At 41.0% G+C, this 22,149-nt stretch overlaps 2 protein-coding genes across 2 annotated transcripts in view; both read left to right on the top strand.

Moving 5' to 3' along the window:
- LOC109571828 (zinc finger protein 420-like) overlaps positions 1–22,149 on the top strand; it is a 43,334-nt gene that overhangs the window by 15,456 nt on the left and 5,729 nt on the right. The window lies entirely within an intron of this gene.
- On the top strand, positions 1,244–21,831 carry LOC109572029 (KRAB domain-containing protein 5-like). The gene is made up of 5 exons (XM_070771622.1): positions 1,244–1,350; positions 1,951–2,034; positions 16,336–16,462; positions 16,952–17,044; positions 19,439–21,831. Exons 2-5 carry the CDS (start codon positions 2,020–2,022, stop codon positions 19,471–19,473), a joined length of 270 nt encoding a protein of 89 aa, XP_070627723.1. The 5' UTR covers positions 1,244–1,350; positions 1,951–2,019; the 3' UTR covers positions 19,474–21,831.

Raw genomic sequence — 22,149 nt, 5'->3', positions numbered from 1 at the left:
TCTCTGGTTACAGTTACTGAGGCTTCCTCCTGTTAGGTAGGTAGAATAGAAAACAGGAGTACAAAATGGCGGTGGAAAAGGAAGAGGAACCAGAGATCAAATTGCCAACATCCGCTGGATCATGGAAAAAGCAAGAGAGTTCCAGAAAAACATCTATTTCTGCTTTATTGACTATGCCAAAGCCTTTGACTGTGTGGATCACAATAAACTGTGGAAAATTCTGAAAGAGATGGGAATACCAAAACACCTGATCTGCCTCTTGAGAAATTTTTATGCAGGTCAGGAAGCAACAGTTAGAACTGGACATGGAACAACAGACTGGTTCCAAACAGGAAAAGGAGTACGTCAAGGCTGTATATTGTCACCCTGTTTATTTAACTTATATGCAGAGTACATCATGAGAAACGCTGGACTGGAAGAAACAAAAGCTGGAATCAAGATTGCCGAGAGAAATATCAATAACCTCAGATATGCAGATGACATCACCCTTATGGCAGAAAGTGAAGAGGAACTCAAAAGCCTCTTGATGAAAGTGAAAGTGGAGAGTGAAAAAGTTGGCTTAAAGCTCAACATTCAGAAAATGAAGATCATGGCATCCAGTCCCACCACTTCATGGGAAATAGATGGGGAAACAGTGGAAACAGTGTCAGACTTTATTTTTTGGGGCTCCAAAATCACTACAGATGGTGACTGCAGCCACGAAATTAAAAGACAAAAATTATAACAAGCTGTCCAAGACCCGAGAGCTGTGACACGCCGATGGGGGGTTTTAATGTCCGTCACTCCAAATCTTTGTTGTGACGAGACAGAATCGAGGAGTATACACTCGCGTGACACTCCCAACGGATCATCTGAGTGATTACATTCTACTTTTCGTCACTGAGGAGACACCCATCTTCACACACTCACACAATGGGCTTTTTAATTTTTCCCATTTTTCAACTTGCTGAAAACATCTCGGCTTCCCATAGAGGCAGCTCTCAAAATTCTTCTCTTTTGCCTTAAGTTGTGTGAAACACTAACTTAGAACAAGCAGGAAGCAGCTCTGCTCCAGAGGAAATCAAAGAGATTTAAAGGCATCAAAAGGCAAAGAAACTGAAGCACAGCTGGACTGAAGGACCAACAGACCCAAAACTGACAGGGACAGGGTAAGGGGAGGTAAAGCTCCGCCCCCACTGGCCCAGGCCCTACGTACGTGCGCTTCCGGCCTCGTCCCACCCTCTCCCCTTATGTCGCCTCTCGTTGGCCGTGGCGTAGCGCACTCACCTTCCTTTGTTACGGATCTTCCGCCCGCGCGTGCGCAGTATCCTGCAGACCCGGAATTGCGTTTAAATGAGCGACAGAGTTCTGGTGAGTTTGTTTATTTAAAACCCGGATTTCATAGTCCCACAGCCTGTTGTCCTTCACACGTGGGTTTCGGGGGTCTCTGTGGACGTTCAAACTACCGTCCCCATTTTCCCGTCCCCAGTGTGTCCTCGCATCGCCGTGAGAAGTTCTGAAGTCCTTTAGCTCAGCTGCCGCGTCCCTGGGGTCCACGTCCGCTTCCTGTTAATATCGTTCTAGAGTCCACGTCGTTCTCTGGCAGTTCTACCTTCTAACTTGTAGAGACCGCTGCTTAAAGTCCTGTATTGCCCAACCCCTAGGTCCTTGATCCGCGAAGAGGTGAAGGAGGTTCTATTCTGTATGGAGTTTGGTCAGGGTCTCGCCTGAGGTTTGAAGGGGAGGGTCAGCCTGGAACGTGTGGTTTTCACAGAAAGGGCCGCGAGTCCTGAGGAAAAGAATAAAACGAAAAACACCTCGTTTGATTCTGTGTTCCAGAATCCCTGCTGTGTCAGTGGCCGTAGAGGATTGTGTTTTGTACCTGTTGAGATCCTCCCTCTGTGTGGGGCTGTGTTACAGGGAGCTCGGTGTGTTTTTCTAAGTATTAAACAGCCTATTCTCAACACTCAGGGGTCACTTCCCACGACTGATCTTACCTGAGAAGGAAGCCCAGAGAAAGAGGAAAACAAGGAATCAGAAATGACTCATTCCGAGGTAAGAGACATAGTCCTTTTGTTTGTTTGCTCCGTCTCTTTCTTGAAATGCTGCTTCTTTGGACTTGATTAAGCTCCTTAACTTCTCAACGGGTTTGTTTGAACTGACCCATAGTCATCATCCCAAGGGACCCATTGCCTTCCTGGCACATCAGTGTGATAGAAAACAGAGTATTGCCAGCCAAAGAAGCTCACTCAAGTTTTTATTGCAGTTTAGCCACATAGTCGGGATTGATAACATCTCCAGCATTCTCCCCTCCTTAGAGGTTGGGCTATTAAGCCCACCTGGCTCAAAGCCCCAAACCTCTAGTCACATCCTTGGTCTTTGTGAACTGTCCAGCCTCACAACCTGAGTCGTCCCATTATTAAACCAAGGGCCCACTTTAGGTCATGTTGGTAGCATAAATAATCAGGGCCCACGGAGAGTAATAAAGCTACTTCAGTCACTAAGGAAATTCCAAAAGAATAAAACACTTAAATTCCAAATTAATAAACGTGGAAGTAGTTAACTAGTTAATTACAAGTAGTTAAGAAACTTCCACAACCTAGGGACCAAAGCCTGCCAAATTCTTTTTTTTTTTTTCTTTTAGTTTAGTATTTATTTAGTTTTGGCTATACTGGGATTTTGCTGATGCACTTGAGCTTTCTCTGTTGTGATTAGGAGGAGCTATACTATCTTGTTGTGGAGCTGTGGCTCCAAGGCACGGGTTCAGTCGTTGTATTAATAACTGACAGGCTCTGGAGCAGGTGGGCTTCAGTAGTTGTGGCACAGTAGCTTAGCTGCTTCAAGGCATGTGGGATCTTCCCTGATCAGGGATGGAACCCATGTCGTCTGCATTGACAGGCAGATTTCTCACCACTGGACCATCAGGCAAGTCCCTAAATTCTTTATTACACAATGCTGAAACCTAAATCTTTTTTTTATGCCCTTTGACCTTTTTTTTACCCCCTCTGATTTTTGTTGTTACCTTGGAATACCTCAGCTGTTGCATTATTAAAAAAAATATTTTGTTGTGTTTACCTTCTATTTTATTGTTAAAAATAATGTCTAAATCTCTCTTTAGGTGAGCTTCTTTGGCTACCTTCTTACTATTTTGCTTCATTTATTTTGAAGTTTCACTAGTCTGTACAGTGATAACTTCGTCTGTAATTTGGCAGAATTACAGATTTACAGATTGTAATTACAGAAATCTGTAATTGCCCTCTATTTAGGTGTTTTTTCGTTTTTAAATTCATAGTTATGTTGGCTCTCGTTTTGAGTTTGAATTGTTCTGAATTTGCAGTCGCTGAAGTCTTTATGTCACCACATCTTCCAAATAAAACTTGTGATTTTCAGACATTATGTGCCTCAGTAAAGGTTTACAGTTTCTTCACATAGGTCTAGAAATGTGTTCTAAATAGGTAGGTGTCATGGTATATTTGCTAATAAAAATGTAGACTATTTCTCATATTGTGTTTTTGATTATGCTTACTAAAGAGAAAAAATTGTTTTCAGTGAACCCAGGTGGCTCAGTGGTAAAGAATCCGCCTGCCAATGCAGGAGAACTGGGTTTGATCTTTGGGTTGGGAAGGTCCCCTGGTGAAGGAAATGGCAACCCCCTCCAGTATTTTTGCCTGGGAAATCTCACGGACAGAGGAGTCTGGATGGCTACAGTCCATGCGGTCGCAAAGTGTTAGACATGATTGATGTGACTTAGCATTCTTTCATGCAAAATTTGTAAATGTTTGTTTTACCATAAATGCTAAAATATACTTGAATTTTTTTAAAAAAGGTGGATTAAAAATGTTTCTTCCAAAAGATCTGTTACTTATGGACAGTTGCTTTTGCCTTTAGTGTATTTATGTGTGCATCTTTGTGTGCAGAAACCTAGGGTTTATAAAAGCCATCATCATTTCATGAATATTTTTATTTATTCTAACCTTTGAAAATTGTTCTTACATATTTTCCATGGCCTTAGATTGTTTCATTTTAATGAAATGAATATATAGTTCCATTTTAATATATGTATGCATGAAAATGTTCATATGATTTGATCAGTTATTTTTCTTGTATTTTGTATTCTTCACAGTTAGAGAAACTTCTATGAACTCTCTTTAGAGTTGTCCCTATCTGTCTGCGTATTATTAAAGTTTAGGGTACATAAACTGAGATAAATTTAAGCTATTTAAGGAATGTTTGGTACATATTTGCAAAAAGGTGGAACAACAACATAATTGATTTTAAATTATTTCCATTACACATCCAAGACTCTGTAAAAACTCTCAGAAAGATATGTAGTATATCCTAAATAGTTAAAATGATTGTTGCTACTGAGGATGTTATCATATTTGAACTGTAAAATTTGTAAAACACTTGACGTTCAAAAGTAAGTATGAATGTTTACCTTACTATTGTATTTCGTTACTATTCAAAACAGTCATTCATGGAGCAGAATTTTGAATATCACTAGTTAAAAGAAGCTTGTTAGCAATACTCTGAAAAAAATTAAGCTTGTTAAAATAAATGGCATTTTTCTCCCACTCAAGAACTCTTGGGTCAGAGTATGCTTTTCAAAAATATTACTTGTTTCCTTGATAGACAATTCATCCTGTGTCATACCAATACAACACTCAAAAATAAATATGCCCATGGTGTTCTGATTATTTTATCATTTCTTTTCCAGATCAGAATAGTTTCTGAAATGGTGTGTGGGTCATTTCTCATCTTTTTTTGTTTTTGGATTACCGTAGAAAATATTGCTGTGTAAAAGTCATATTATAGTACAATACCAGTTCAGTCCTGCTCCCAGAACTGAGATAATGAGATGGATTGTCTGATGGATTTCCTTCAGTAAATTCTTTCCCTTTGGTTACTCTGCCTAGTCACGACCCTCCCTGTTGAGATATGGGTTGTCTTCTGACCTTGTGACCATTGTTAATTCTTTGTTTCCTTGGTAGTGGTTACTATTCGTTTGGTTTTCTGATCTTTATCATTGTCAAAGAAATTCCTTAACAGCCTATATATGCTCACACAAAGATCATTAAAGCACCCTTATTCCATTAGAGCTTGGGTCCCCGTATCTTTCTTTCTTTCTCTCCCTCAGGTAGTTCTCTGGAGCGTGGAATCCTGCCAAGCTCACTTTCTTTCCCGGGCTTTCCAGACCTCCTCGAGAGGATGCCCTGTGCTTTCGTGAGTGGTACAAGCCCTGTGTCAAGGGCTTTATTGGTTCTCTGCACAAGCCAGGAAATATCAGCCCCTTTCTTTCTTTTACTTTCTTATTGTCGACTCCGACCACCAGATTCCAGTCCATTAAAGGACTGCAACGTTAGGCTACAGATCAGGGAAGGTATATGTGAAGTGAAATTTGCTTACAACACATTTTTAAAATATTTATTTGGCTTCACTGGGTGTTCTTGTGGCAAGTAGGATCTTCAGTCATCCTTGTAATGTTCAGGTTCTTTGGTTGTGACATGTAAACTCTTAACTATAGCATGTGGGATCTAGTTTCCTGATCAGGGAAAGAACCTGACCTCCGTGCATTGGGAGCTCATGTTCTTAGTCACTGAAGTCCCCAAACTAACAGTTTTTAATGATAGATTCAGATCATAGTTTCCATACTAATGCCAAAATACCCATGCAGTGATAATGCATTCCTCCATGTACTTCTTACTGCATGACTCATGTTCACTGGTTTGTGAGATTCCCATGCTATGAATTTGTTTTTTTCCACTTGACTTGAACAAGTGTCTTGGAAAGAAAAAGTGAGGGATATGCCTAAACTATCACAATTAATGGAGTAACTTCATGTTTTCTTACTTTCTTTCTGCTTTGGGAAATGAACACTCGTGTGTATTTAGCAGAGATGATGGGTTTTGGGAGTGGGAGTTTTCATCCCAAACCCAGGTCTGATCTTTTCCAGTATACTCCATGCTTACATCACAGAGTCTCATTGCAGGTAATTACACAGGTATTTGTATTTTCCAAAATATTTACAAGAATCTTATTAGTTCTATGCTCAACTGTATTAAAATTTAAAGTACAGCTCAGTGCAAATGAAGAATATCATCCTCTAACATTATGTACATTTTTACCCCATTCAAAATTACCTGATTTAGTGACATGAAAAATTTTGTCTCTTCCTCTAATTGAGCATATAGACCCATTTGAGTGTATGTCTGTACTTAGTGGAGATGAGTTTGAGTAGGCTCCGGGAGTTGGTGGGGGCCTGGCGAGCTGTGTGCCGTGGGATAGCGAAGAGTCGGTTATGACTGAGCAACTGAACTGAACCGTATGTATGAAAATATTAACATGACTTGATCAATTTTTTCTTCTTATTTTCTTTTTGCTTTGTTTTCTTGAAGAACTTCTGGGAGGGAATGACTACCCATTCCAGTATTCCTGCTTGGGAATTTCTAGGAGAGAGGAATCTGGCAAGTTAGAGTCCATGGGGTCACAAAGAATGGGACATGACTGAGTGACTAAAACATTTCTTGTCTTTAGTATTCTTTACATTGCAGAAACTTGTGAAAGTGCTGCACTCAATATGCCAGCACATTTGGAAAACTCGGCACTGGCCACAGGACTGGAAAAGGTCAGTTTTCATTCCAATCCCAAAGAAAGGCAATGCCAAAGAATGCTCAGACTACCACACAATTGCACTAATCTCACACGCTAGTAAAGTAATGCTCAAAATTCTCCAAGCCAGGCTTCAGCAATATGTGAACCGTGAACTTCCAGATGTTCAAGCTGGTTTTAGGAAAAGGCAGAGGAACCAGAGATGAAATTGCCAACATCCGCTGGATCATGGAAAAAGCAAGAGAGTTCCAGGAAAACATCTATTTCTGCTTTATTGACTATGCCAAAGCCTTTGACTGTGTGGATCACAATAAACTGTGGAAAATTCTGAAAGAGATGGGACTCCCAGACCACCTGACCTGCTCTTGAGAAATCTGTATGCAGGTCAGGAAGCAACAGTTAGAACTGGACATGGAACAACAGACTGGTTCCAAATACGAAAAGGAGTTTGTCAAGACTGTATATTGTCACCCTGCTTATTTAACTGATATTCAGAGTACATCATGAAAAGCGCTGGGTGGAAGAAGCACAAGCTGCAATCAAGATTGCCGGGAAAAATATCAGTAATCTTAGACATGCAGATGACACCACCCTAATGGCAGAAAGTGAAGAGAAACTCAAAAGCCTCTTGATGAAAGTGAAAGTGGAGAGTGAAAAAGTTGGCTTAAAGCTCAACATTCAGAAAACGAAGATCATGGCATCTGGTCCCATCACTTCATGGGAAATAGATAGCAAAACAGTGTCAGACGTTATTTTGGGGGGCTCCAAAGTCATTGCAGTTGGTGATTGCAGCCATGAAATTAAAAGATGCTTGCTCCGTGGAAGGAAAGTTATGACCAACCTAGATAGCATATTCAAAAGCAGAGACATTACTTTGCCAACAAAGGTCCGTCTAGTCAAGGCTATGGTTTTTCCAGTGGTCATGTATGGCTGTGAGAGTTGGGCTGTGAAGAAAGCTGAGCGCCAAAGAATTGATGCTTTTAAACTATAGTTCTGGAGGAGACTCTTGCTAATACCTTGGACTGCAAGGAGATCCAAACAGTCCATCCTAAAGGAAACCAGTCCTGGGTGTTCATTGGAAGGACTGATGCTGAGGCTGAAACTCCAATACTTTAGCCACCTCATGCGAAGAGTTGCCTCATTGGAAAAGACCCTGATGCTGGGCAGAATTGGGGGCAGGAGAAGGGGACAACAGAGGATGAGATGGCTGGGTGGCATCACCGACTCGATGCACATGAGTTTGGGTGAACTCCGGAAGTCGGTGATGGACATGGAGGGCTGGCGTGCTGCGAATCATGGGGTCGCAAAGATTCAGACATGACTGAGCGACTGAACTGAACTGCAATGAACAGAAACTTCTATCAACTTTTCTTAGAGTTGTCTCTGTGAATCTGTCTGTGTTTTATTAGTTAAAGTCTAAAGGACATAAACTGAAGTAAAGTTTCAGCTCTGCCACTTAATGGCTGTTTGTTAAAATATGTGCCAAAAGGAACAAGAGCAACATTACTGATTTTTAGTTGTTTTTCTTACACTTTCAAGAGTCTGATAAAAACAATCAGAAAGATATATAGAGTATATACTGTATAGGTAAAATGATTCTTTCTTCCAAGGTTGTGGTTACACAAAGAGTGAAGCGCAGATAAACCAAGGAAGGTCTTAGAATGCAGAAACTGAAAAACCAGGCCCATATTATCTCATGTCTGGAAATTCTTTTCCAACCCGCAGCCAAACCATGACATTTTTGGTGGCTTGTTCAGGGACTTGGAGTCTCTTCCCACCATCTTTGCTTCTCCTTTCTCACAGGGACCCTCTGCCAACAGGCAAGTGCTGTGGCAGCAACGTAGGAACTGTAGCCAGGGTTCACCTCTGGTATGTTCAAAAGCCCCACTGCTCAGTAGCTGCAGCTTGAATGGGTGAGTGAAAGTGAAAGTGAGGTTGCTCAGTCGTGTCCGACTCTTTGTGATCCCATAGACTGTAGTCTACTAGGCTTCTCTGTCCATGTGATTTTCCAGGCAAGAGTACTGGAGTGGATTGCCATTTCCTTCTTCAGGGGATCCTCCTGACCCAAGGATGAAACCCAGGTCTCCTGCATTGCAAGCAGACGCTTTACCCTCTGAGCCACCAGGGAAGCCCTGGTAAGGATCTCTCCTTTTTGTGAATGGCTGAGGGTCTCTCCTTTTTGTTTTTTCCGACTGAGGACTATGCCAACCAATATTGTGTGGGCACAGGACAGACACATAAAACGCATTAGGGCGCCTGCCAGAAAGACTCCCATGTGTGGATCGGGGGCACACAGAACGGATCAGGCCAGAAGGGCATCTGCCTCCAGCAAGATAACTTCTGTCCACCGTATCAGGTTGAAGCAAAACAGAGACCTTTGTCCCCGGGCTACTGCCTTCCAGATATATTGTAAGGCGGATTCCTCAGCCTTCTTCCCTGTCCCTTTCTCTTCTTTCCCTTTTGGTCCGGATTGATTTACAGAAGCCTGGGTGTTGCCTCTGAGCCGTCCCAAGAATGCCTTCCAGGTTTCAAGGAATCACCAAATGGTGAGTCACCTGGTTGCTCCCAGGAATCTCTGGCTTTCTTTACCCGTGTCACCTGATGGCTTAGCTGCACGGTTCTCAGAGGTCTGCTCTGACTGTCGGACGCGGCTGTTGGGACGCTCGGCCATTTTGTGCATTAGTCGCACGGAGAGACCACCGGGGAAAAAAGGATGCCTTTTTGTCAGCCAGTGACTCTCAGTACTCCCATTCTATGGTAGGTAGGCTAAGAGTGGGTTCTGTTACATCCCAGGAGGCTCTTTCATAATCAACCCTTGGTTACATTCTCAGAAACTGGAAAATTTTGACCCTCCAAAAGGCCTGGCTCCAATAGAAACGGGGGAACCCTAAAAATGGCCTCTGAATGGCACACTAGGTTTTGCCAAAAGAAGCGAAAGAACTCAGAATTCCCTTGCCTTTTTTGCCTCTCTGTCTCCTGTCCCTCTCTGTCTCTCTCCATCAGATTTCCTAGATGACCTCTATGCGGCCTTTCATATCCACATGATCTCTAGGAAAGGATTCTGAGGTTCCCTTTGGTCCAGCTCTTTCTTCTATATTCAAAAGCCTGAAGGATCAAAAACTGTCTTAACATTCTAAAGAATCCCCTTCTAAGGAAGCTGATCTCTCAGGTGGAGAGGGAACCAAGCTTCCCCCACTCCTGAACATCCTAAAAAATTCCCTTTTGACAACTCCTGTTTCTCAGGGCTGGGAATGACCAAGCTCCCTTCACTCCTGCAAATTCCCTTAACCCTTCAGATTCTTCTCATGGGACAAAGACCTCACTTCCCACCAGAGGGACAGTCCAAAATTTTTATGAGCTGAAATGCCCCTGATATCAGGGTTAATTTGAGCATTATTTGGTCTATATTTTAGCTATAAAACGAAAACTACAGAAAGGAAAGATGACTTTTTGACACAGGATGGCCCTGATATTCTTTAGACTTTGGAGAAAACTAGTTAAAATGAAATTTTCTTTCCCTTGGAATCTGCCTAACCCTTTCTTTCTGCATATGCATTTAAAAACAACTAGCTTGTTAAAAGGCCTGCCTAGGGCAAAGCTTGAAGTTACCCGTTTCCATGTCCTTGAAATACACTGCCCACTTTGCCTGAGACCTAACTCAGCCTTGGGCAAGTCAGAACTTCAAGCCAAACAAACAAACAAAAAAGGGTCAAAGAGAAGTTTTAAATCTCAGGCAGGAAACTATGAGATCTCTGTCTGTCTGTCTGGATTTATATATGTCTCAGTATGCGCTTTTTTTTTTTTTTTTTTATAATATTGCTGAAGTTATAAATGAGTTCTAAAAAAAATAAAAAATAAAAAAAATAAATGAGTTCTAATTTAATTGGCCTAAAGCAAAGTAAGCGCTTACAATTCAGACAATTCTAACTATAAGAGAAATTAACCTAAATGAATTTCAGATTCACATGAACTGGGAAATATTCAATATTAAATATCTAGTATTAATGTTTGTTTGCTAATCTAATGTAGATATGTCTAAGAGTCATTAAGCACAGTATTTTCATTGTGCCTAGGTTTATTATAAGTTAAATATTGTTATATTTTTATATCTGTTACAAGTTTGTCAACCAGCAAAGTACCTCTAGGAACGGGGGAAAAAAAAAAAAACTTCAAAGAAAATGTAAAAGAGATATGAGCTTTCAGAGAAACTCTTATAAGAATAATTATACTTTAGAAATGTCTGACTAAAACTTTCTCTAGATTTTGGTAGCCTGTACTTCTAGGGCTGTGCTAAACTAAGTGATGGAAGTTTATCGAATAGCTTGGTCATTTCCAAATAAAATGAGATTCTGAAACATTCATTACTGAGGACTAACTTCCTGTTACAGAGAAAGTAGAGATTTTGGACTATTCATGAAAAATTCTAGAGAACAGGATGCCATCCTGAGATGTTCTCTAGAATTTTTTGTTTTTTTTTTTTAGAAATTATCTCTCGTATATATGTTCACCAATCTACAGAATGCTTAAATTCTTGGTTGCTTACAGAAAGTAGCATGTGTATTTTCAGTAAAGAAGGAATGATGAATGAAATTACATTTTATGAAGGGAAAAGGAGGTAGGTCTGCCTTACAGGTGGCTGTTTCAGGATGAGAGAACAGAGTAATGGGTATAGAAAGTGATTAAAATGTTTTATGGAAAGTGGACCCCAGGGGAAGAAATTTGTGTATAAATACAAGTTTTCTTGAGATGTTGAGCTGCCTTTGATAATAGATTTTAAGTTTCTTTACCTCTGAAGTGATCTGTTCTAGGTTTACCTTTGAAATCTTTGTTACTTTGGCTAAGTGAATATATTGTTTCCCAGTGACCTATATGGTTTTATCTGACTGTTATAACCCCTTTTGATATTTGCCCACAAAACTTCCTAAATGACTTGACTTCTAGCTAACTTTGGAATGCTTCAGAGGGCCCCTGAGATATCCCAGGGGGGCTATTAAACTACCTGGGTTCATTGGACATGTTAAATTACAAGGGAAGTACTGTTGAAGGGGTGATAAATCTTCTCAGATTATACTGTATGGTTGATGTTACTAATATAGATATCCTAAAATTATGTGGAATTCATATAGATCTGATATGCCCTAATAAAATGTGGTCAACTATAATTCTACTTATCCTGTGAAAGTGTTACAAGTCACAGCAATGACCAGGCTACATTCTCATTTGCAGTTTAATCAGATTTAAACATGCCTTCTATGGTTTCACTCTGATGACTTTGTAAGAATACTGCTACTTCATGATTTATGGAAAAGATTTTTCTTTTTTGGGGGGGGAAGCAAATATATACTTATTATATATGTGTATTATTGTATATTTGTATAATTTGATCTTTATTAAATATTATATATTTATGTGTATATTAACAGACATTAAGGGAAAATAGAAATACACGGTTATAATTGGGGACTTTAGTATCCCACTTTCAACAATGGATAGATCATATAGACAGAAAATAAGGAAAAATTAGACTTAAAACTATGTATTACACCAAATGGACTTAACAGACATATACAGAACATTTCATCTGTAAACAGAATACACCTTCCGATAAACAAGTTTTGTTTGCTATCTGGTAAGCTGGTATCAGACTGGAATTTGGTCTAATCTCTATGTTAATAGAACAAAGTTTCCTTAGAATGCAGCTTTTACCGGGGTCCAGCCCCAGTTGGATTCAGGGATTCCCTCAGGAAGTCGGCGTTGGCAATTAGAATAGCAAAGGCTGAGAGATTTTAGAGGCTCATTAACAACTGGTTTACACGGGAAATCAATAAAGTTCGTGACACCGAACTTGCTCTGACTATGGAGGCCACAGGCGCCCTCTCGAATAGTGGAAGGTGCCTCCCCTTGGGTGCCTTCTCGAGTGGGTCTTAGAAGCCCAGGCAAATAAGTAGTCCCAGAGGACCCCCATGCTCCAATTATTTTGGCCTGAAAAGATAGAGAAGAAAAGGAGAGAAAAGGAAGCACGCAAGAAGGACACGGGGAGACCAAGCCTGTTGAGCAAGGCCCGTAGCTTTATTTTCAAAGGGAGCTTATATACCTTAAGTTGTGCATAGAGGATAATAGGGGATGTAAAATCATGCAAAGTCAGCAGTCTTTGATCCTGATCGAGACCAGGCTTTCTTTTCTGCAAACTATACAAATGGTTTAGGTGATTTACATCATCTTCTGGCCAGAAGGCCTGTTAACATTTTATGACTCTGATAAAGGTTTGTCAACCATAAGACTTATTTTCTCTAAGAGTAATTATTTTAAAGTTTGGCGACATCCTCCGAAGGTGTTAGATAAAGTTGCATTCCTACAGGGCAGAGGTGCAGTGGGTTTACAATAAGGAAAGAATTTATTACCTTAAGGGTCTAAAGTTGTTAACACCAAGGCTACTACTTATTTTTTCGATGTACCAACTATGTTAATTAATACACTTTCAAGGATACAATACAGGGGATGTGGAAACTTGGCAGCAAGCATTGGCTCAACAATGAAATCTACTAGTTCTAACAATTTCTAACTCTCCAAGAGGCTCTATACTATTTGAATATTCTAAGCTTCCCGTGCCTCTCGCGGTTGGGAGACTGTAAACAATCCTATGCATAGCTGTAAGAGTCCCGGTAAACCTGTCAGGCAAGTTAGAGAGCAATCTGAGGGGTTTGGATTTAAACACTCCTGTTATGCCCAGGAGGCTAATTAGCTAGAGCTCTAAGTTGATTTCCTTCAGAGAAAGGTGGTCGGGGATAGCCCCCCCATTAATGTCAGAGGAGTTGGTGAAAGTCGTAAAATAGTAAAATAGATTCTGGTTTTGGGGTAGATGCTCAGGCAGGTCCAGTGGGGGGCGGGGCGGGGGGCGGTGCCTCGAGTCCTGACTTTGCATATTAGGCCTCTCCGCATGACCTTTGTCATGGGTGGGAACTCCCGTGCTGGCTCCCTTTCAATAAGAGCTGGCAAGCTTTCAATAAAAGATTATGAGTTTCTTTGCCTTTAAGTGATTTATATTCATTTTTAAAATCTAAGCATTACTTAAGATTATGATACCTATGGACAAAGCTCATTCTTCTTCTACAAAAATAACCTCTCATGGTTAAACTTTTGCCATCCTGATGTTCTTAAAACATGGCCATGGTCTGCTTCTCAATTAGGGAATTAAAAATGGGTGAACAATAGCTGTAAATCAAAGAGTCAGGGCTATGGAAAATCCAACATGGCTGCCTGGCTTTTCCCAGCTCCCTGACAAACCTCATTTTTATTTGATGGGTTGAAGCTTTCCCTGGCTACAGGTTTAATGCCCTCATAATGCAAAAATTATGTTTAACTGAATATTAACTTTTTTTATTGTTAAACTAAGTTTCTAGTTTTGTTAATTAAAGTCTAGTGTTCACTAAGACTCACTTCTGAGATAGTTCCTTCTTATGTTATACTTCTAAAAGATTTAATTAAGTTATTAAAAAGGACACTCTAAGTTTGTTTCTAAAGCTAATCTCAGTAAGCAATCTTCAGATAAAGATTAGATGCTCCATGATATACAACCAGGAGATTACCACCAGGTTATAGTCATTTAACAAGTGAAGTCAGATGACTTGGGGAATACTGGGCTCTACCTAATGAAAGGTCTTGACTTTTCATTCTTACTTACATCCTGACTAATAACTGCTAGCTATAGCTATATTATTTTCTATGTTGCTTCTTTCAGAAGATTGTTTCTTATGTTACTCAATGTGTAACTGAGCCTGTGATAAAATGCTGATATGCAGTTCCAAATGCTATCAATGATTGTAATAATGTAACTCTAGATATGGGAAGAAGGAAGAAAAGGGAATCTTTTCCTGGACCAAGAGGCTAATAAGACAGGTATGGTCCAGAGAGTTTGCTCCTCACAAGGCGTGCTCTAGAAACAGCACATTGAGTGGCCTATCAATGGATCCTTCCCTAGACCTGGGAATGAGCCTTCCCAGTGCCATGGGACACAATGGCCAAGAAATGCCCCCAAGGCATGGTCAAATATGTGGCTCTGAAGGGACTCTGCTAACTGGACTCTGCCAGCTGTCTCTACAAAGATGACATCATGACCACAGCAAGCTCCTGACTTTCAACAACCGCCCCCTCCACCAATCCCCGCCCCCCCCCCCCCCCCCCCCCCCCCCCGCCTCCCCGAAAGCTGTTGAGAGTAGAGATCAGAAATAAGGCAGTCTGTGCCCTGGGAAAAACCCAGAACTGGCCTTCTGATAGTCAGATGTTTTCAGGTAAAGATTTTATGAGCCCAGATTCTGGCTTCTTCTCGTACCTAGAGAAACACTAATGTCACGAACCAGTGTCCGGTCCTGGTTCTCCTAACTAACCCCTGAGCAGCTTTTCTTTTTTTTTTTGTTCTGAGCAGCTTTTCTACTTCTATTAATCTTTAGGCCATGTAACTTTAACTTTCTTATAAGGATTGTTTCTTCTAAAATACCACAAATTTCCAAGTGGTCGTGCAAGAATATTCCCTAACACCTAGACAGTGCTGAAACAAGTCACCTTATCATTCCATGGACTCTCATCTCTCTCCATAAATGCACCCTGACAGAGTAGGCAAAGGGAACCCAGAGCCCCATGGTGCCTGTGCTCAGCCTGAAGAAGCCAGAGCAGTCGTCGCCCCTTTTTCCTTGAAACTGGATTCCCAAATGTGTGAGAAGGGAAATGGGTAAATAGTTAGACATGAGCAGGGTATCAACAAGGGTCAAACAATTGGCCCTAAAAATAAACAGAAGGAGGTATGTGGTGACCCAGGGACAAAAGAGTAGATAAAACCAAGGAGGGTCTTGGAATGCAGGAATGGAAAAACAAGACCCCTTACCATTTTTCCCACCCCCATGTTGTACGTATTGATTTCAGGTCCTCCTGAGCAGTATAAATGGTTTCCTCTCCTACCCCATAAGGAGAAAGTGTTTTTCTTACTCTTCCCCCACCCAGTATATGTGCCTCATCCATTCAGCAATCATCCGCAAGACCCCTTTCCCCCTCCTTGTACCCTGGCTATGAGTGGACTAAAGACCCCTGTTCAACATCCGTTCTCCCTTGAGCTGGCCTGCTCTTCTAACAGCATCCCCCATTCTAATAAACTTTACTTCCCTCTCAGTTTGTCTCACGTCTGGAAATTCTTTTCCAACACGAGCCCAGACCACAAGAAAGGTTACTATCCCATTAGACCTGTTAAATCTCTAAAACAGTTCAAGTTCCAACTGAAGTATGAATTCTTACCTTACTATTCTATTTCATTGCCGTTCAAAATCGTCATTCATTGAGCAGAATTTTCAACATTACTAACTCAAATATCCTTGCTAGAAATGTGGCTTTGGCCCCACTTCAGAACTCTTGGCTCAGAATATGCTTTAAAAAAAAAAAAAAATCCTGTTTCTTTGACAAACAATTTATCCCATGTCACACGAGTAGAACACTAAAGAATAAATATGCTAATGTTGCCTTGATTATTTTATAATTGCTCTTTCAGATGAGAATAGTTTCTCTAATGGCTTCTGGGTCATAACTCATCCTCTTTTCTTCACATTAGAAATTGCATAGAAAGGATTACTGTGTAAAAAATAGATTTTGTAATAATAGCCAAGCTACTAAATCATGACCAGGTCTCTGAACTTGCTCTTTTCATCTTGGGTCACATTAGTAAGTCTTCCCACAGACACATGGCATTTATACTTTGTGTTTCAGGGACGGCTGACGTTCCAGGATGTGGCCATAGACTTCACTCAAGAGGAGTGGGAATGCCTGGACCTCGATCAGCGGGAATTGTACAGGGACGTGATGTTACAGAACTACGGGAACCTGGCCTCCTTGGGTGAGGATAACTGCCTTCCAGAATCCCTTATTTAACCACTGTGTTTTTGTCTGTCATGCCAAGAATGTCTTCTGAAATTTTCTGCTTCCCACAGTAGTTTCAGATCTCTGCTTTCTAGGGGAAAATGGGTATTTATTAGTTTAGAAAGAAAGCCTTCCTGATTTGTTATGCTGGTGACGGTTTTCTTGCTTAATGTACTCTGCCTCCTTCCTTCTAGGTTCCTGGTAATTGTGTAAGTTCTGTGGTATTAAATAGTTGCACCCTCTCTTAATTTCACATTGACACTACTTACTTTTGCCTTAGTACTACTTGACCAGAATCTCAGGATCTGATTGTTAGGTGTTTGTTAGTATTGTATAGCGGCTTGGAATAAAGTATTTAAGGAAATCGTTTTCTAGAACAAAATGCGTTCTCGTCTCACCTGAATAATACTGGATTCGATACTGATGAATCTGTAACAACACAAATATTCCTTTCTCTGATCAACAGGTCTTGTCTCTAAACTGGACCTGGTCACCTTTCTGGAGCAATTGAAGGATTCCAGGAATATAAGGAGAATGGAGACAACAGCCATTTACCCAGGTAGGTATGAATGGTTGGAGATGATGAATCAGATGAGAGGTCCAAGGAACAGTGAGGAACTCATCCTTCATCACATGGTTGTGGAAGATTTGCTTCAGTGGAAATGGTTTTCAGGAACTTGGGTTTGTGTCTGCTACTGTCATAGGAATGTATCACCTGCCCCATTCTGTCTCTTAAATCATTCATGAATTTTTCACCAGTGATTATTTTTCTCCATCACAGTGTGAACTAAAAATCTCCTCTTGGCTTGTGACAAACTGCATTCATTCGTTGCTTTTCGATTTCTTGGGGACCCTAGGAAAACTCTGCCCATTTCTGAGCAACAGTATGACAGTCCTTTTAAAGTTTCCTTCTACGTCTAGACAGAAATGTGCAAGTGGAGTGGCAGACAAACTGCAAAACTTCTAGGAATACTGGGGACGGGTTTTTGTTCTCTGATTTATAATTTCGTATCCACTGGGAGCAACATATAGGACCTTCTGAATAAATTTCAAATTCAAGTAATTTTTCACTGCAGAAAGCAAAACCTCATGAAAATGAAATAATACACAACTCAGGTTGACTTCAAAGTTTCACTTTTCCTTATATGATCTCACATTAAATATCTTTAGTGTATTTGCCCCAATTCTAACATGCTAAAATACTTTATTATGTTCTATTACTTCATAGAATTTTAAAATAAATTGACATGAAATCTTACCATATATTCCACTATATTATTAATGGTTGATTCAAACTATGACAATTTTTAGATTATATAAAGAAATCTTTCTTAAAATTTCTAATTGGAATATAGCTGTTCTACTATACAGCAAAGAGAATCAATTATACATATTAGTCAGTTCAGTTCAGTCGCTCAGTTGAGTCTGACTCTGTGATCCATGGTCTCCAGCAAGCCAGACTTCCCTGTCCATCATCAATTCCCAGAGCTTGCTCAAACTCATGTCCATCGAGTCAGTGGTGCCATACAACCATCTCATCCTCTGTTGTCCCCTTCTCCTCTCATCTTCAATCTTTCCCAGGATCAGGGTCTTTTTAAGTGAGTCTGTTCTTCGCATCAGGTGGCCAAAATATCGGATCTTCAGCTTCAGCGTATCCTTCCAATGAATATTAAGGACTGATTTCCTTTAGGATGGAGTGGTGTGATCTTGCAGTCCAAGGGACTCTCAAGAGTCTTCTCCACCACCACAGTTCAAAAACATCAATTCTTTGGCACTCAGCTGTCTTCATGGTCCAACTCTCACATCCATACATGACTACTGGAAAAACCATAGCTTTGACTAGATGGACCTTTGTTAGCAAAGTAATGTTTCTGCTTTTTAATATGCTGCCTAGGTTGGTCATAGCTTTTCTTCCAAGGAGCAAGCGTCTTTTACTTTCATGGCTGTAGTCACCATCTGCAGTGATTTTGGAACCCAAAAAATTAAAGTCTCTCACTGTTTCCACTGTTTCTTCCTCTGTTTGTCATGAAATGATCTGACCGGAGCCATAATCTTCATTTTTTAAAGGTTGAGTTTGAAACCAGCTTTTTCACCCGGTTCTTTCAGTTTCATCAAGAGACTCCGCAGTTCCTCTTTGTGACAGAGTCATTTCCTAGGCAGGTTGATAAGAAGTCTAGGGGTCCCCAAGGAGAGAGGCTTAAAGCTCAACATTGCGAAAATGAGGATCATGGCATCCGGTCCCATCACTTCATGGGAAATAGATGGGGAAACAGTGGAAAGAGTGTCAGACTTTATTTTTGTGGGCTCCAAAATCACTGCAGATGGTGACTGCAGCCATGAAATTGAAAGACGCTTACTCCTTGGAAGGAAAGTTATGACCAACCTAGATAGCATATTCAAAAGCAGAGACATTACTTTACCGACAAAGGTTTGTCTAGTCAAGTCTATTGTTTTTCTTGTGGTCATGTATGGATATGAGAGTTGGACTGTAAAGAAGGCTGAGCGCTGAAAAATTGATGCTTTTGAACTGTGGTGCTGGAGAAGGCTCTTGAGAATCCCTTGGACTGCCAGGAGATCCAACCAGTCCATTCTGAAGGAGATCAGCCCTGGGATTTCTTTGGAAAGAATGATGCTAAAGCTGAAACTCCAGTACTTTGGCCACCTCATGCGAAGAGTTGACTTATTGGAAAAGAGTCTGATGCTGGGAGGGATTGGGGGCAGGAGGAGAAGGGGACGCCAGAGGATGAGACGGCTGGATGGCATCACTGACCTGATGGACGTGAGTCTGAGTGAACTGCGGGAGTTGGTGATGGACAGGGATGCCTGGCGTGCTGCGATTCATGGGGTCGCAAAGAGTCCAACAGGACTGAGCGACTGATCTGAAGGAGAGAGGGGTCGGAATTCTCAAGGAGGAAAACAGGACAAACTTTTTTTTTCCTTCTACATTTCTTAGGATTATGTATCCTGCCTGAGGACAGTCTGGATTAAACCTTCTGGATAATCCTTTTATCTTAACATGTAAATTATGGGAGTAGGTCTGGTCTTTAGGAGAAAGAGATTAAAGGGCCTAGATCTGATAGATAAGACTGCCTGATTAACTATGGGATGAGGTTCCTGACATTGTACAGGAGACAGGGATCAAGACCATCCCGATGGAAAAGAAATGCAAAAAAGCAAAATGACTGTCTGGGGAGGCCTTACAAATAGCTGTGAAAAGAAGAGAAGTGAAAAGCAAAGGAGAAAAGGAAAGATATAAGCATCTGAATGCAGAGTTCCAAAGAATAGCAAGAAGAGATAGGAAAGCCTTCCTCAGCGATCAATGCAAACAAATAGAGGAAAACAACAGAATGGGAAAGACTAGAGATCTCTTCAAGAAAATCAGAGATACCAAGGGAACATTTCATGCAAAGATGGGCTCGATAAAGGACAGAAATGGTATGGACCTAACAGAAGCAGAAGATATCAAGAAGAGGTGGCAAGAATACACAGAAGAACCGTACAAAAAAGATGTTCATGACCCAGATAATCACGATGGTGTGATCACTGACCCGGAGCCAGACATCCTGGAATGTGAAGTCAAGTGGGCCTTAGAAAGCATCACTACGAACAAAGCTAGTGGAGATGATGGAATTCCAGTTGAGCTATTTCAAATCCTGAAAGATGATGCTGTGAAAGTGCTGCACTCAATATGCCAGCACATTTGGAAAACTCGGCACTGGCCACAGGACTGGAAAAGGTCAGTTTTCATTCCAATCCCAAAGAAAGGCAATGCCAAAGAATGCTCAAACTACCACACAATTGCACTCATCTCACATTCTAGTAAAGTAATGCCCAAAATTCTTCAAGCCAGGCTTCAGCAGTACATGAACTGTGAACTTACTGATGTTCAAGCTAGTTTTAGAAAAGGCAGAGAAACCAGAGATCAAATTGCCAACATCCACTGGATCATGGAAAAAGTAAGAGAGTTCTAGAAAAACATCTATTTCTGCTTTATGGACTATGCCAAAGCCTTTGAGTGTGTGGATCACAATAAACTGTGGAAAATTCTGAAAGAGATGGGAATACCAGACCACCTGACCTGCCTCTTGAGAAACCTGTATGCAGGTCAGGAAACAACAGTTAGAACTGGACATGGAACAACAGACTGGTTCCAAATAGGAAGAGGAGTACGTCAAGGCTGTATATTGTCATCCTGCTTATTTAACTTATATGCAGAGTACATCATGAGAAATGCTGGACTGGAAGAAGCACAAGCTGGAATGAAGATTGCTGGGAGAAATATCAATAACCTCAGATATGCAGATGACACCACCCTTATGGCCGAAAGTGAAGAGGAACTCAAAAGCCTCTTGATGAAAGTGAAAGTGGAGAGTGAAAAAGTTGGCTTAAAGCTCAACATTCAGAAAACGAAGATCATGGCATCCGGTCCCATCACTTCATGGGAAATAGATGGGGAAACAGTGGAAACAGTGTCAGACTTATTTTGGGGGGCTCTAAAATCACTGCAGATGGTGACTGCAGCCATGAATTTAAAAGACGCTTACTCCTTGGAAGGAAAGTTATGACCAAACTAGATAGCATATTCAAAAGCAGAGGCATTACTTTGCCAACAAAGGTCCGTCTAGTCAAGGCTATGGTTTTTCCTGTGATCATGTATGGATGTGCGAGTTGGACTGTGAATAAGGCTGAGCACTGAAGAATTGATGCTTTTGAACTGTGGTGTTGGAGAAGACTCTTGAGAGTCCCTTGGACTGCAAGGTGATCCAACCCATCCATTCTGAAGGAGATCAGCCCTGGGATTTCTTTGGAAGGACTGATGCTAAAGCTGAAACTCCAGTACTTTGGCCACCTCATGGGAAGAGTTGACTCACTGGGAAAGACTCTGATGCTGGGAGGGATGGGGGCAGGAGGAGAAGGGGACGACAGAGGATGAGATGGCTGGATGGCATCACTGACTCGATGGACGTGAATCTGAGTGAAGTCTGGGAGTTGGTGATGGACAGGGAGGCCTGGTGTGCTGCGATTCATGGGGTCGCAAAGAGTCTGACATGATTTAGCGACTGAACTGAAGTCAACTGATAACAATAATGTATCCTGCCTAAATCAGTCTCTGGACTAAACCTTCTAGCTAATCCTGTTATCTTAAAATGTAAATTATGGGAGTAGGTCTGGTGAGATCTTTACAACCTCCAGACATTCTTTAGATTCATTGGAGAGTATACAACTCCATTGCTAAGACTAGCAAGGGGGTACTCTTTCTACACACTTCTGATGTCTACCCCCTACTGATTTCTAGAAGCTTTCTCTATCTCCTTTATACTTTAATAAAACTTTATTACAAAAAGCTCTGAGCGAACAAGCATCATCTCTGGCCCTGAATTCAATTCTTCTCCTCCGGAACAAGAATCCCAGCATATTTGCGTGTTTCAGCAACAACCTTTCATTCACTTTGTGCTATAAGGGTGGTGTCATCTGTATATCTGAGATTATGGATATTTCTCCCGTGAAATCTTGATTCCAGTTTGTGCTTTATCCAACCCAGTATGTCACATGATGTACTGTGCATATAAATTAAATAAGAAGGCTGACAATATACAGCCTTGACGTACTCCTTTCCCCATTTGGAATCAGTCCATTGTCACATGTCCAGTTCTCACTGTTGCT

This window comes from Bos indicus, chromosome 18 (assembly GCF_029378745.1).
Source record: "Bos indicus isolate NIAB-ARS_2022 breed Sahiwal x Tharparkar chromosome 18, NIAB-ARS_B.indTharparkar_mat_pri_1.0, whole genome shotgun sequence".
NCBI lineage: Eukaryota > Metazoa > Chordata > Mammalia > Artiodactyla > Bovidae > Bos > Bos indicus.
Note: the sequence above shows the minus strand (reverse complement) of the source record. Positions and strands in the feature narration are given on the sequence as shown.

Bases quoted from the DNA above. Each gene is read 5' to 3' on its own strand.
- LOC109572029 (XM_070771622.1), top strand. The intron at 16,463-16,951 runs GTGAGGATAACT...TCTGATCAACAG, and splicing joins CGGGAACCTGGCCTCCTTGG to GTCTTGTCTCTAAACTGGAC. The intron at 17,045-19,438 runs GTAGGTATGAAT...TACATTTCTTAG, and splicing joins GACAACAGCCATTTACCCAG to GATTATGTATCCTGCCTGAG.